The 13,768-nt window shown below is 32.4% G+C and overlaps 2 protein-coding genes across 12 annotated transcripts in view; both read right to left on the bottom strand.

The window, feature by feature from the left end:
* LOC25501087 (mitochondrial inner membrane protease subunit 1) overlaps positions 1–6,400 on the bottom strand; it is a 21,992-nt gene extending 15,592 nt beyond the window's left edge. The window contains exons 1-3 of the mRNA XM_024772896.1: positions 6,286–6,400; positions 844–890; positions 543–767 (exon numbers count right to left, since the gene is read on the bottom strand). Of these exons, the coding sequence (XP_024628664.1) occupies positions 543–767; positions 844–890; positions 6,286–6,400 (387 nt within the window). The remainder of the gene's footprint in view (positions 1–542; positions 768–843; positions 891–6,285) is intronic.
* LOC11444107 (mitochondrial inner membrane protease subunit 1) lies at positions 5,286–13,768 on the bottom strand. 11 transcript variants are annotated; one of them, XR_005643564.1, is made up of 9 exons: positions 9,364–9,559; positions 9,151–9,252; positions 8,065–8,281; positions 7,764–7,988; positions 7,414–7,524; positions 7,245–7,304; positions 6,686–6,747; positions 6,286–6,615; positions 5,286–5,454 (listed from the first exon to the last, which is right to left on the bottom strand). XR_005643564.1 is itself a non-coding variant. In XM_024773402.2 (7 exons), exons 3-6 carry the CDS (start codon positions 8,173–8,175, stop codon positions 7,263–7,265), a joined length of 489 nt encoding a protein of 162 aa, XP_024629170.1. In that variant the 5' UTR covers positions 8,176–8,281; positions 9,151–9,252; positions 9,364–9,558; the 3' UTR covers positions 5,286–5,454; positions 7,245–7,262. The 11 variants fall into 11 exon arrangements, 5 of the variants coding, with proteins under 5 accessions (XP_024629170.1, XP_039685147.1, XP_013445096.1 ...); XR_003008002.2 differs by having other exon boundaries at positions 6,286–6,989; XR_005643561.1 differs by having other exon boundaries at positions 6,286–6,812.

Genomic DNA, 13,768 nt, shown 5'->3' with positions numbered 1-13,768 from the left:
ACTTCAAAGAAAAATAGCATTGCGGGTTCATTTTAATATAATCAAATTTTGAATACTTATCTTTCTCTATTTTTTATTCACAATTTCATTAACATATAGTTTTAAAGCCTTTTATAAAATATGAACAACCCAAAATAAAATTAAAATATTTATATAATTACTAAATTTGATTAAGTATGGTTATTTAAAAGTGAATTTTATACTCTAAATTATAAAATTAATAACAAAAGATTTAAATTAATTTTCGTTGACATTTAGATTATAAATAAACGAATTTATATTTTTTAAATGGTATTTCAAAATTAAAATATATTATAAAAATATTTATTTATGTTAAAATAGATTAAAGTGTAGTCCATATTTAATTATTAAGGAAGGGAGATGTAATTCAAACATGTTATAGGGGAGGGGAGTATAAATTTTACTTTTCAAGGGACGGAAATGTATATTTTAACATAAGAGGGGAGGAGAGTGTAATTCAAACATCTTTGAGGGGAGGGGAGTGTAATTTACTCAATTATTTAACAAGAAATTGACCATACCAGAACTGCTTCATGCTTATAACCGTTTCCACGATCAGCAACATATGTAATGCTATCACCCTCTAATCCAATCACGCGCTTTACGTAGCTCTCTCTAGGGTTTGTAGGAGAGCGTAAACATACAATATCACCGCGAGCAATTTTACCAAATCGAGGTGAGATTGTTTCAAAAAGATAGAAGCTTCGTGACGAATCCATTGTAGGTAGCATGCTACCACCCACAGCCTGCAGAATTGGAACTGACTAGTAATTAATCATGAAAAAAGTATTTGTGATAAGTTGAAGGAGGAATCAAGCTTACTATAACAGGAGCGATCAGATACTTCTTGGTAACATGTAATAATAGACCTAAATGGTACCATGTTTCTCAATACCGTTATAAAAATACCTCTCTCTCCAGGTACGTTTTCCTCAACAAAAAAAAAAAAAAAAGGTACGTTTTCCTCTCTATAAAAGACTATCGGAATGCAAAGCATAAGAAACCATTCTATTCTATTCTATTCTATACTATATATAAAAAACAACCCTCAGTTGGCTTTTTCTCTTTCCAAATATACCTTCAATTTTCAATACAAATAAAAAATGTAACAAATAAATAAGAATACATTTAAATATTAAATTAAAAGTATAGCAAACGCAAATGTTTTTTTTTTATCATTTAAAAAGTGTAACAAACTAGATACATGTATTTATACTTAACTAGTGTATTTACTGATGAGTCAATAATTAGTCGTTTTAGTATAATATTTAGTTTCGTTTTATTTAGATTTAAGTTTATTTTATTTAAATATTATTTCCTTTTAGAGCTATTTTACTTTAATTGCATATTATTATATTTCAGGAATAAATATTTGATGGATTGAGTCTTGGAGCAAAAGAAAGAGGATTAGGAGCTGATTCGGGTTGAAAATACGAAAGATTGAAGACAAAAATATGTTTTCCCCAAGTCAGAAGCTTGGCACGGTCAGTGCCACCAGTCCCAGAGTCTCTTTTGCTTCATGATCCAGCTGCCTGTTTTGACCGAAAAGCCTGTGGTTTTTTGTAGAACATTATAGTGAATAGTTGGTTAGGTTTTAAGTCGACAATAAGACTATAAATAGAGTAGCTAGCCATCACAAATATTCATCTTTTCTTCTTGAAAATAATAAGTGACAATTGTTTCTTTGAATAAAAAGTTCAACCTTTATTTTATGTTCTTCTTCTTCTTCTTCTCTTCTATGTCTACAATGAACGTTGGTGAGTGGACTTCTCTTGTCTTGGGATTGTTGGATAAGTCTAATGACATAATCCTAATCAAACCAAGCTTTAACCCTAATCTTATGTAACCATAATTTCTAATCTAAATTCACCGTTTTAACATGAATTAACCATTATCAAATTGTGGAAACGAAAGTGGAGGGTTTAATAATTGTTAATCCATCATCTCAAATATCAATTCATAAAACGAAAGTGGAGTTTTGATATTCGAACAAGTGAATTTAGACAAGGATTGCAAAAGCAACGAAATAGTATTTGCAATCCTTGAGACATATAAGTTTCGAACTTCAAGGATTCTAATAGTAATCAAGTCAGCGAAATATACTTGATTGCTAGAGGAACATAAGAGAAACTTGTCTTTAGAAGTTAGGTTTAACATAAGGTTCTAGGTTTAATAGTTTAGTTTGTGAAGGATTTGTGGTTAGGATGAACCAATAATCCCAAGACTTTTATCTTTTATTTTTATTTTTATTTTCTTTTATTAAAAATCCAACTTTTAACTTTTGAAACTTTCATCTAATCATTATTAAAAGTTAATTGAACTCATAACTCCTTGTCGGAACGATACTCTTTTATTACTACACCGGTAATCGTGCATTTGCGGTTTTATCCCATCAAGTTTTTGGTGTCGTTGCTGGGGAGTTATTGTAATTTGATTATTATTTTTTTAACGGTTAGACTAAAAAAAAAATGTTTTTATTTTTCTTTCTTCTTTTCATTTCTTTGTTTTTTACGGTTAACTTCTTGGGTTCTTATTCTTTTATGCGAAGAAACAAAAGTTTTGGTGAATTCGTTCCCGAGATCGATAGATTATTACATAAAAGAAGATGAAAAATACATAATAATAATGATATGGCTGAGGAACATGCTCTCAAAGAGTATATATGCAATCACATCTTCAGATGAGCCATACGATTTTATTGTGTACCTAACGGTTGAAGGTAATAATTTTGAAATAAATCCTGCACTTATTTACTTAGCGCAGCATAATCAATTTTTCGGATCACCCACTGAGGATCCGAATTTTCATATTTCAACTTTTCTAAAACTCAGTGGAACTTTGAAGGCAAACCAATAGGCCGTAAGGCTGCATCTCTTTCCTTTTTCCTTAGGGGATAGAGGTAGTGTTTGGTTTCATTCATTGGAAGTCGGTTCTATCATTTCATGGCAACAAATGAGGCAAACTTTTCTTTATCCTTAAAAAATGTGTAACAAATTAGATTAATTATGTTTATACTATATAATATGTTTATTTATATTATATATAAAGAAAATTGGTGATTTTAGGTTGACTTTTCATTATCTCAATTATACCCTTGAACAATTATTTCTATAAAATTAATTGGTGTTGGTGTCATTAAAAAGATAACAATTTTTATTATACTTTTTTGTTATATTGTCGATGTCATTCAAATATATAACATGATTAATTTAGTTTGTTATAATTTGAAAATAACAAACATTTCTATCTATACTTTTAATCAAAATCTAGAAACGAATATTCGTCCTTTGACTAGTTTTAATAGACTTTACACTAGTATTAATAACGATAACACGATCCCCGTGAGCTTAGCTCAGTTGGTAGGGAAATTGCATATTATATGCAGGAGCCGGGGTTCGAACCTCGGACACTCCACTTCTCCACAATATAATTGTGTGAGCTCTAACCACTAGGCTACTTGACAAAAAAAAAAAGGTAACACTGAAGACAAACTATTAATACCCACCATTGATGATCAATGGTCCAAAGGGTGTGCAGTATGAGAAACAGCAGTGTTTTTTTTTTTTTTTTTTTTTGAGGAAAGAAACAGCATATATAGTGTTCTAACCCCGATTTGATTAACAATTTTCTTGCGGTCCAATATGTGGAAAAAAGTTCTCAAACTGGTCTTTATTTAATTTAATTTTTTTTTATCAAATTTAATTCAATATACTTTAACAATCGGTTGTTAGATTAATTTTTTTGTCCGAATTTGTATTTAGAACTTATGTTTCTTTATTCTTTAACTCAGATAAATTGAGCTACCCTACATCCCTCTATGAAGCTCAATTGAAATTTGTGACTTGTGTTTTTTTTTTTTTTTTTTTTTGCGTTAGAGTATGTTTCGTGAAAATATTGAATAAATTTATGGGCTAGTTTACGTGGATGAGCTTATAGCTTACAACTTATAAACTAGTTTATAACGTATAAATTAGTTGGTTGAATTGGTAGTGTTTTGTAAATATAACGGTTAAAATTAACTTATAAATATGGAATCACATAAAAAATATAAATGATTTATTAATATTTAATTTTTTTCGAATAAGATGATAAGCGTAAAATTGAGAGAAAATAATAAGCTAAAAGCCAATTGAGTAAGCTCGTGAGAAAGAAAAAAAATGTTACAAATCATTTTTTTTTTTTTATCATACTGAGCTTATAAGTTTTTTTTGAAAGATATAAGCTATAAACGATAAGCTTAGAAAAGCAGCAGTAGTGTCAAACAAATCAATGTGTCTTTTTTACAAAAACGCCTATTTTGAGTCAATTTTAAATCTTTTATCATGATTAACTCAACTCAACAATTACCTTACACTTATTAACCTAACTCAAATCCAAATATATGTTAATTCATAATTGATTGACCACCAAATTTTCAATATCTTCAACCTTCTATCAAACCCTAACCACTATGATCATTTTCTACAATTGAATCATTAATGTTATGTGTTCTTTTCTTCTACGTCTTCACACGTGTTTCATGCTCCTTCAGAGATTTTTCAATCTTCGTTCTTTATTTCGTCTCAGTTCAAATCTTGAAGCTTCATCATCGTTCATCAAGATATTCCATAGAACCTTAGAAATTTATGTTTTTATGCAACTGCGTTAAGTACTATTTGCTTATTCTTTCTCCTTTATCACCCGAATATGGACTTTTAGGGAGACTTGTGCTTGGATCTCCTTTGGCTAAAGAAATAGACCTACCCAATATCCCCCAAACTAGTACCACTTTAAATATTTTGCTGAAATATTTACTTTTCTACTATGCAATGTTCCTACATTTGTGTATTAACTGATTTTGACTATAAACAATAAATATATGTGTTCCTTTGTAGTTGAGAATCTTTGGGTTAAGTAAAAGTTTGTGAAGGTTATAATTTGAAGGGAAAAAATTCGATAATTGAATGTTATCGCGTGTGCCAATATCGTGTCGGTGTATGGCACCGACGTTAACACATACACCAACACTGTTAGACATCAAACACAACTTCAATGGGTTAACTATAAGCTATGAAGGTAATAATTCGAATGCTATCACGTGCGCGGTGTCGCGCGGGTGTTACTAAGACTTCAATGTGGTTACCACATGGCTTACTAAATCGCTATGTCAAGAAAAATGGGAAGAAAAAGAAAATCCTTTACATTGTGACAGTAAAATAGTCAATAAGGGCATGTGGTCCACTGTTGAACCGTTATTTACAGCTCACACCACCATTGCATGTATCTATCCTCAAATTTGCATTTAATATTGAATACCAAAATTACTTTGTTCATAATACATGACAAACAGACCCTTTAATCTATCAAACTAATACCTGTCCTACACAACGATAAAGGAAAATCAATGCATTGCAAATTATCTCTGCTTCAGTGTCAAGTTTGTGGTAGGTCTTTCTGCAGAAAAAGATTGAAAGAGGCGTCAGATTTTCAGCTAAAGACACTTTTTTTCCATTCTCATAACTTAGTGAATTAAAATCAAATTTCAGTTTTCTTCTCAGAAACATTCTTATAAGAGACTACTGAAACTATTATTGGTAATGGTAAAACTAATAACCATTTTACAAATGTTGTCCCCAGTGGAATTTGAACTTCTATTGTTACAAAATCAAACTTTTACGACCAACCTGACACCCACCCATAAACAGTTATGTTGTTTGTCATACAATAAGATAAGAATGTTCTAAATCCTAAGATTATTTTAACCTAGATACAAAAATTGATCATATTCTTCTCCCCTTTCTGTCATTAACAAAAAGATATCGTAAAGTATAAAACTACTTGGATGTGAGGTCGTCGAGATGAATTCGGTTGAGATGTTTTTACAAATGCAAATGCCATTGTTTGTAGAAGCAGATACATATATATGTTGAATTAAGGATGGGTTTTAATAACAAGGGGAGTATGTTTGCTATTTTACTCCTTATAATGGTTTTAGTTGAGAGTATGTTCACACATCACAAGAATTATAGGTTCACATTTCACAAGAATTACGCCCATAAATAATTTCTTTAACAATAATCACAATTACAAGTACCGTAAACATCATTAATTTATTCACACATTCATTCTTCAAAATTAACCATGTTAGACTCACAAGAAATGCCTCAACAAAAGTAAGACAAAAGATACAATTGAAATGTGTTCACATACACAATGAAAACTCACAACACGATCAGAAGATATGAAATTACAAAGAAAAATGTTTCTCTTGGTATGCTAACTTACTAAATGAGGATAATCCACATAGCAGACGTAATTCCTCTATCGAGCCAATATGATAGCGGTCACGTATTAGGGTTGTCTTAGCAATATCATCAACTATGCTAGAAAACTCTATCATTGCATTGAGACGTGCATGCTTTCTAGTTTTTCACTATGCTAGCAAGCTGTGTAGATTTTGCATTTTTAAAACCAAGCAAATAATTACCTTGTAAGAAAAATTAAAGAGCGAAAGTATTCAACCATCAAGTGACCAATGCAAAAATCAGTATGCTTAGTCCAAGACCATTCTCTAAAAGGGCTGAAGTTGTTCTTCCAGCAAAACCAACTGAACAACTGTACATATATGCAGGATCAACCAGCCATAGACAAATGCCCGGTGAACTCAAACAACAGAAAGTGCTACCTGATCGTTGAATTCTATAATAGATTGAGTTGTTGGTATGAAAGTTCTTTGAAAAGAGAGGCCTGGAAATCTTGCAAAAATCGATTTTTTTCACGGTCAGACCACTAAAGCCCTGATAAAGAGAGGCCTGAAAATCTTGCAAAAAATCGAATGGAATGGAAAAATTGCACTGTCACTCCGAAGCTTAAACCCAAGTCACAAGTTTTGTCAAAAAGCAATCTTACCTGTTACCACTAAATCAAAAGTCTACATAATGGACCTCTTATCATAGTTTTCCTTAAGCATTTAAATATGTTTTGTCTTCCTATTTAAAAACAAACAATAAATACTAGGGATCATCCACTATCATGTCTACTGTTCAATTTTTTAGAGCAACAAATGAATACTGAATTAGTAAAAGGTAAACTGTTTATACAAGTAACAGAAAAATGTAACGGTTTGAATATAAGGCGATTAAAATGCCTAGTTTTAGTGGGCGAGCTCCAAATCGCAAAGAAAATGGTCGAACAGGGTCCACAAAGGCACTGTTTTCCCTTTAAAATGTAATTTTGTAACTTACATTATTGAAGGCTTCAAATCATTTATTCCAGAACGATCCAAAATCTTTACGCGGCCATACCTTCACATAAAACATCAAAAGATTAGGGAGAAGAAACAGAAGAAAACAAAGGGAAAAAAGAAGTGGAGGCTTGTATATATGTGTGGCTTCAGTGCATACGCAAACTTACCCTCCAGAATATCTTACTCTCAATAAGGCCATAAGGAACTGGACCGAAACTTCTAGAGTCGTAGCTACTAAATTTGTTATCACCCTCTACCCAAACGTGACCCTTTGGAACCTATAGAAAGAAGGAAGGCACTTAGAAAACAAAATCACTATACTTCATTGAGTAAATAAAAAGACAATTAAATGTTAAACTTTAAAAGCAAAAAAAAATATGAAGCTCTTCTTAAAATGGTGAAGCCAAAACAGAAGAAGTCACTTCAAACTAGTAGCAAAGCAAAACCCATAATCAAAATCATAAAAATCCACTAAAAATGGGATTTTTTTTTTTTTTTAACCAGAAATTGACCATACCACAACTGTTTCATGCTTATAGCCGTTTCCACGATCAGCAATATATGTAATGCTATCACCCTCTAATCCAATCACGCGCTTTCCGTAGCTTTCTCTAGGGTTTTGAGGAGAGCGTAAACGTACAATATCTCCGTGAGCAACTTTACCAAATCGAGGTGAGATTCTTTCAGCAAGAAACATGCTTGGTGTCGAATCAATTGTAGGTAGCATGCTAGCACCCTCAGTCTGCAGAATTGGAACTGACTAGTAATTAACGATGAAAAAAAAAATTGCAATAAGTTGAAGGAGGAATCATGCTTACCTTAACAAGAGTGATCAGATAGTTCTCAGTAACATGTAAAACACAGTAGGCTTTTACAACAAAGAATACATCCTTCCATACTTCTTTAATAATAGAGCTAAATGGTACCATGTTTCTCAATTCCGCTATTGCCTTTTTCCTCTCTCCAGGTAAGAATCTTGAATGTTGTTATCCGTATCAAAAGATAAGTGTTTTGATCACCAATAACATGTTATATCTGAATGTTATGAGAAAGCATACATGAGTTGAAAGACAACATTTTATACAAGAACATGTTAATCACAGTAGATGATAGGCTGCAAGAGGGTGAAATCCTCAAGCACCATTATGATTGAAAGAGGCGTCGAATTTTCAGCAAAAAGACACTTCTTGCCAATCTCATAACATAGCGAACTAAAGCTTGATTTTATGTTTTCCTTCATAAACGTTTCTATAAAAGACTACTGGCATGCAAAGCATAAAAAACTATGGCCAAATACCACTTTTTGGTCCTTTAAGTTTGACAGAATTCCTAAGTTAGTCTTTTAAGTTTCGAAAGTTTCAATTAGGTTCTTTTAGTTTTGACATAATTCTCAAATTAGTCCTTTAAGTTTCAAATAGGTCCTTTTAGTTGATAAACTATTTAATCGTTACCCTGCTGTCAGTCTCCGTTTAATTGATGCTGATGTAGTCGTTAAGTTGTTGACTTGGATCAAAACGATGCCTTTTAAAAGCTTCAGGGTGTCGAAACTCTACGTTTAATGGTCACAAATGATCATTCATAGTGCTAGAATGATCATTTGTGACCATTAAACGTAACGTTTTGACACCCTGAAGCTTTTAAAATCCAACGTTTTGATCCAAGTCAACAACTTAACAGCTGCATCAGCATCACTTAATTATTAACGGAGGGGTAACGGTGAAACTATTTGAAACTTTTAAAATTTAAAGGACTAACTTATGAATTCTGTCAAATTAAGAGGATTTATTTGAATCTTTTGAAATTTAAAGACTAACTTGAAAATTCTGTCAACCAGAAGACTAACCGTAGTATTTGGCCAAAAACTATTATTAATATCTGTAACACTAAAGACAGAATATAAATACCCGCCATTGATGGTCCAAAGGGTGTGAAAGAAAGTTCTCAAACTTGTCTTTATTGTAAGTTCCCAATTTGAAAATGTGGGGACTAATATGGTATTACATTTTCTGAGAATGAAATTGGGTAAACATATTTAGAATCATAATTCACTTGTTATATTGTAACCAATTAAAGTAATATTTAAATCCCTATTACATTTATAACACATACATACATACCAGTGTTTCGAAGGGATGGGGAAGGTGGATGGCAGTTCCTGACGGCGGTTGTCTTGAGAAAGCACTGTGCGAATTATTATTCCTTAAAAAAAAAAAAAAAAAGTCATTTTACGACTTAATAGCTCTTTTTGCTTTTTTGAGGCAAATTCTATTTCAAATGCACTGATGCCGCACCATGTGGCTCAATTTTATTATAACTTTTTAATCGTAAATGTTAGCAATCAGTTGTTATATTAATTCTTTTATCGTAAATGTCAGAATTTATAACTTCTTATTCCTTATCAGTTGAGGTCCAATTGTTATATTAATTCTATTTCTTTTATCTAACCTTTCAACACGAGGTCCAATTGAAATCTAAAACTTGTGATTTTTGACTTTTAGGCTATGTTTGGTATAAAATAATTGATAACTTATAGTCTAGTTTATGTGGATGAGCTTATAGGGAACAACTTATTAGCTCAAAATGTGTCTTTTTACAAAAACACTCATTTGAGTCAATTTTAAAACTTTTGTTATGAGTAATTCAACTCAACGATTACCTTACACTTTATTAATTCAACTCAAATCTAAATAGATTGACCATAAATTTTTCAACGTCTTCAACATTCTATCAAACCCTAACCACTACGATTATTTTCTACAAATTAATCACTATTGTTTTGCGTTATTTTCTTTTATCTCTTCACACGTGTTACATTCTCCTTCAGAGAGTTTTCAATCTTCATTCTTTATAAATATATTTTTGTCTTACTTCGTCCCAGTTCAAAGTTTGAAGATATGTCGTTAGAAGTTTATGTTTTTATGCGGCTACGTTAAGTACTATTTGCTTATTCTTTCTCCTTTATCACCCAAATATGGTCTTTTAGAGAGATTTGTGCTTGGATCTCCTTTGGCTAAAGAAACAGACCTACCCGATATCCCCTAAACTAGTACCACTTTAAATATAAACATTAAATATGTGTGTGTTCCTTTGAAGTTGAGAATCTTTGGATTAACTAAAAGTCTGTGAAGGTAATAATTTGAAGAAGAAAAAAAATATCGATGATTGAACATTATTGCGTGTGCCAATATCGTGTTGGTGTATGGCACCAACACTAACACACACCAACTATGTTAAGACACCAGACAAAACTTCAATGGGTCAACTATAAGATATGAAGGTAATAATTCGAATGCTATCATGTGTGCCCGTGTCGCGTAGGTGTTACAAAGACTTCGATGTAGGAAAATGGGAAGAAACAAAAATATCCTTTACATTGTGACAGTAAAATAGTCAATAAGGGCATGTGGTCCACTGTTGAACCGTTATTTACAGCTCACACCACCATTGCATGTCTCTATCCTCAATTTCGTTATTCAGGCATTGTGAATTGGAGGTCACAATGCAGCTGAAAGTTTCTGCATTTCATATTGAATACCAAAATTACTTTGTTCATAATACATGGCAAACAAACAGACCCTTAATCTACCAAAATAATGCATTACAAGAAATCAAAAAGCCCGTCCTACACCACGATAAAGGAAAACCAATGCATTGCAAATGATCTCTGCTTCAGTGTCAAGTTTATGGTAGGTCTTTCTGCAGAAAAAGATTAAAAAAAAAAAAAATCCTTATAATCAGTTATAAAACATAATCTCTTGTCTATTTTTACACCCCCAAAATTTTGCCAAAATAGAATGGAATACTTGCACTCTGGCTCATAAGCTAAAACCCAAGTCAGAAGTTGTTTTTATCAAAAGCGGTCTTACCACTAAATCAAAAGTCAATATATTTGTATAACTAATAAAGGCATTGTTTTTCCCTTTCAAAATGAAACAAATAGTTATGTTGCTCAAGGTTGTAATTTGTAACTCACATGATTGAAAGCTTCAAATCATTTATTCCAGAACGACCCAAAATCTTTAAGTGGAGATACCTTCAGATAAAACATCAAAAGATTAGGGAGAACTGACAGAAGAAAAAGAAGTGGGGGCTTTTAGATAAGTGTGGCTTCAGTGTATACAAAATCTTACCTTCCAGAATAACCTACTCTCGATAAGGCCATAAGGAACTGGACCAAAATTTCTAGAATCGTTGCTTTTATATTTGTTATCACCCTCTATCCAAACATGACCCTTTGGAACCTTAAAGAAGGAGGGCACTCACTTAGAAAACACAATGTCTATAATCCATTCAGCAAATAAAAAGACGGTTAAATGTTAAATTTTATAAACAGTAAAATATTAAGTCTATTCTTTAAATATTGAAGCCAAAAGTGTCAGTTCTGAAACCAGTTATTTAAACGAGTATTTTCAAACTACAAGCAAAACAAATCAACCATACCACAACTGTCTCCTGCTTATCATCCTTATTGGGATCAGCAACATATGTAATGGTATCGCCCTCTAATCCAACCAAGCGCTTTGTAATGCACATTCTAGGGTTACGAGGTGAGCGGAGGATTACAATATCTCCCTGAGCAGCTTTACCAAATCGAGGTGAGATCCTTTCAGCAAGATAGAGACTTGGTGTAACATCGATTGTAGGAAGCATGCTAGGACCAATAGTCTGCAGAATTAGAACTGATTAGTAATTTTAATCATGAAAAAATAATTTGCAATAAGTTGAAGGCAGAATCATGCTTGCCTGAACAGGATCGATCAAATATTTGTTGGTAACGTGTAAAACGCAAAAGAACTTTGCAACAATTAATGATTTCTCGCATGCTTCTTTAATAATAGACCTCAATGGCACCATGTTTCTCAATACCACTGTTTCCTTTTGCCTCTCTCCAGGTAAGGAATCTTGAATGTTGTTATCCGTATCAAAAGTTACGTGTTTCTTCACCAGTAGCAACTAGCAAGCCAAGAAAATGTCATATCTGAATGTTATGAGAAAGCATACATGAGTTGAAAGACAACAACAGTAATTAGGAGGTTCATATAAAACTCTCTTGTCTCCCCTGCAGCATTATCTTCTATGCAGCAATTGGATTCTATACAACTTCTACATGAATAGTAAAAAGAAGTTAAACATTACGAAATGTAAGCAAGTTGTGAACTAGACCAAGGTTTTAAAAAACGGTCCGTTACTGAGAAAAAGGCCGCGACAGAAAGATATAGGTAGCTGCGGTTACCATTTTCCCCTTTTTTAGAGTGAAAAAAATCACGACGAGACGCCATTACGGCCGCAACGAAACACCGTTACAGCCGCAACCAAACGGGGTCATGACAATAGACACATAATTATGTTTTTTCTTTTCTTTTTCAATTGAGATGGATGAAAATCACATTTTTAGTACATATTTGAACATAAATTACATGATGTTATCTTCTTGAGGCTCTTTCTCTAGTTTAAAACTTCAAACCTATCTCTAATTTAAGTTATATAAGTTATTATACATTATTTAAGATAAGTGCTTGTGACTAATTCACACCACAATGACCGCAATCTGTAATGCATATACATAACAACAAAATCACCAAATCCTATATGTGACCGCAACAGTTATACCTTGAACTAGATAGAGACCGGTAAACTTAATACCCTAAATCAACTAAAAGTAATATGAGAAAATTTTACTAGGTCCATGACAGAGAGAAAGATAGACTAATCTTCGTAGTAATTGAAAATAAATAATGACATAGCACGCCACAATCACAAACACATGTTGTTAACCCATTACAAAATTAAAGAATGACCGAATTGCAAATCAGACCATAAGTCAACAAGAGGGTGGGATCCTCAAACACCATTAGGATTGAAAGAGACGCGGATTTTAGCTTTTCAGCTAAAAGACACTTCTTTCCATTATCATAACTTGGTGAATTAAAATCGAATTTCAGTTTTCTTCTCAGAAACATTCTTATAAGAGACTACTGAAACTATTATTGATAACTGTAAAACTAATAACCATTTCACAAATGTTGTCCCGAGTGGAATTTGAACTAGGATCGTTACAAAATCAAACTCTTACCACCGACTTGACACCCACCCATAAACATGTTTCATTCAATAATGGTTACAAATCAATGATCAAATAAGGATATCAGTAATAACCAGTTCAAAACCCAAAACTATTTTTCCTTTAAACTACAGAAAAATCAAACTGCAAGGTTATACAAACCATATAAACCTACCATTATATTTGAAAATCAAATAAAGAACTAATAAGTGAAAACTGTTAATAGCTAAGAGAAATTGATAAAAAATAAAAGGGTCACTCTGGAATTCAATCTCTATCATTGCAGGAAAATATATTTAGAATCATACCGGTGGTTAAAACCTTTAGAGTTATGACGAAGGCTGCCGGCGGATGCTGACGGCGAAGAGAGAGTACTGGCGGATGCTGACCGCGGAGAGGAGCACTGCGTGTGCTGAACGGTGACCCAATTTGATTGTTTCACTTTTTCCTTCTCAAAATTA

Source organism: Medicago truncatula, chromosome 8, assembly GCF_003473485.1.
Source record: "Medicago truncatula cultivar Jemalong A17 chromosome 8, MtrunA17r5.0-ANR, whole genome shotgun sequence".
Classification (NCBI taxonomy): Eukaryota; Viridiplantae; Streptophyta; class Magnoliopsida; order Fabales; family Fabaceae; genus Medicago; species Medicago truncatula.
Note: the sequence above shows the minus strand (reverse complement) of the source record. Positions and strands in the feature narration are given on the sequence as shown.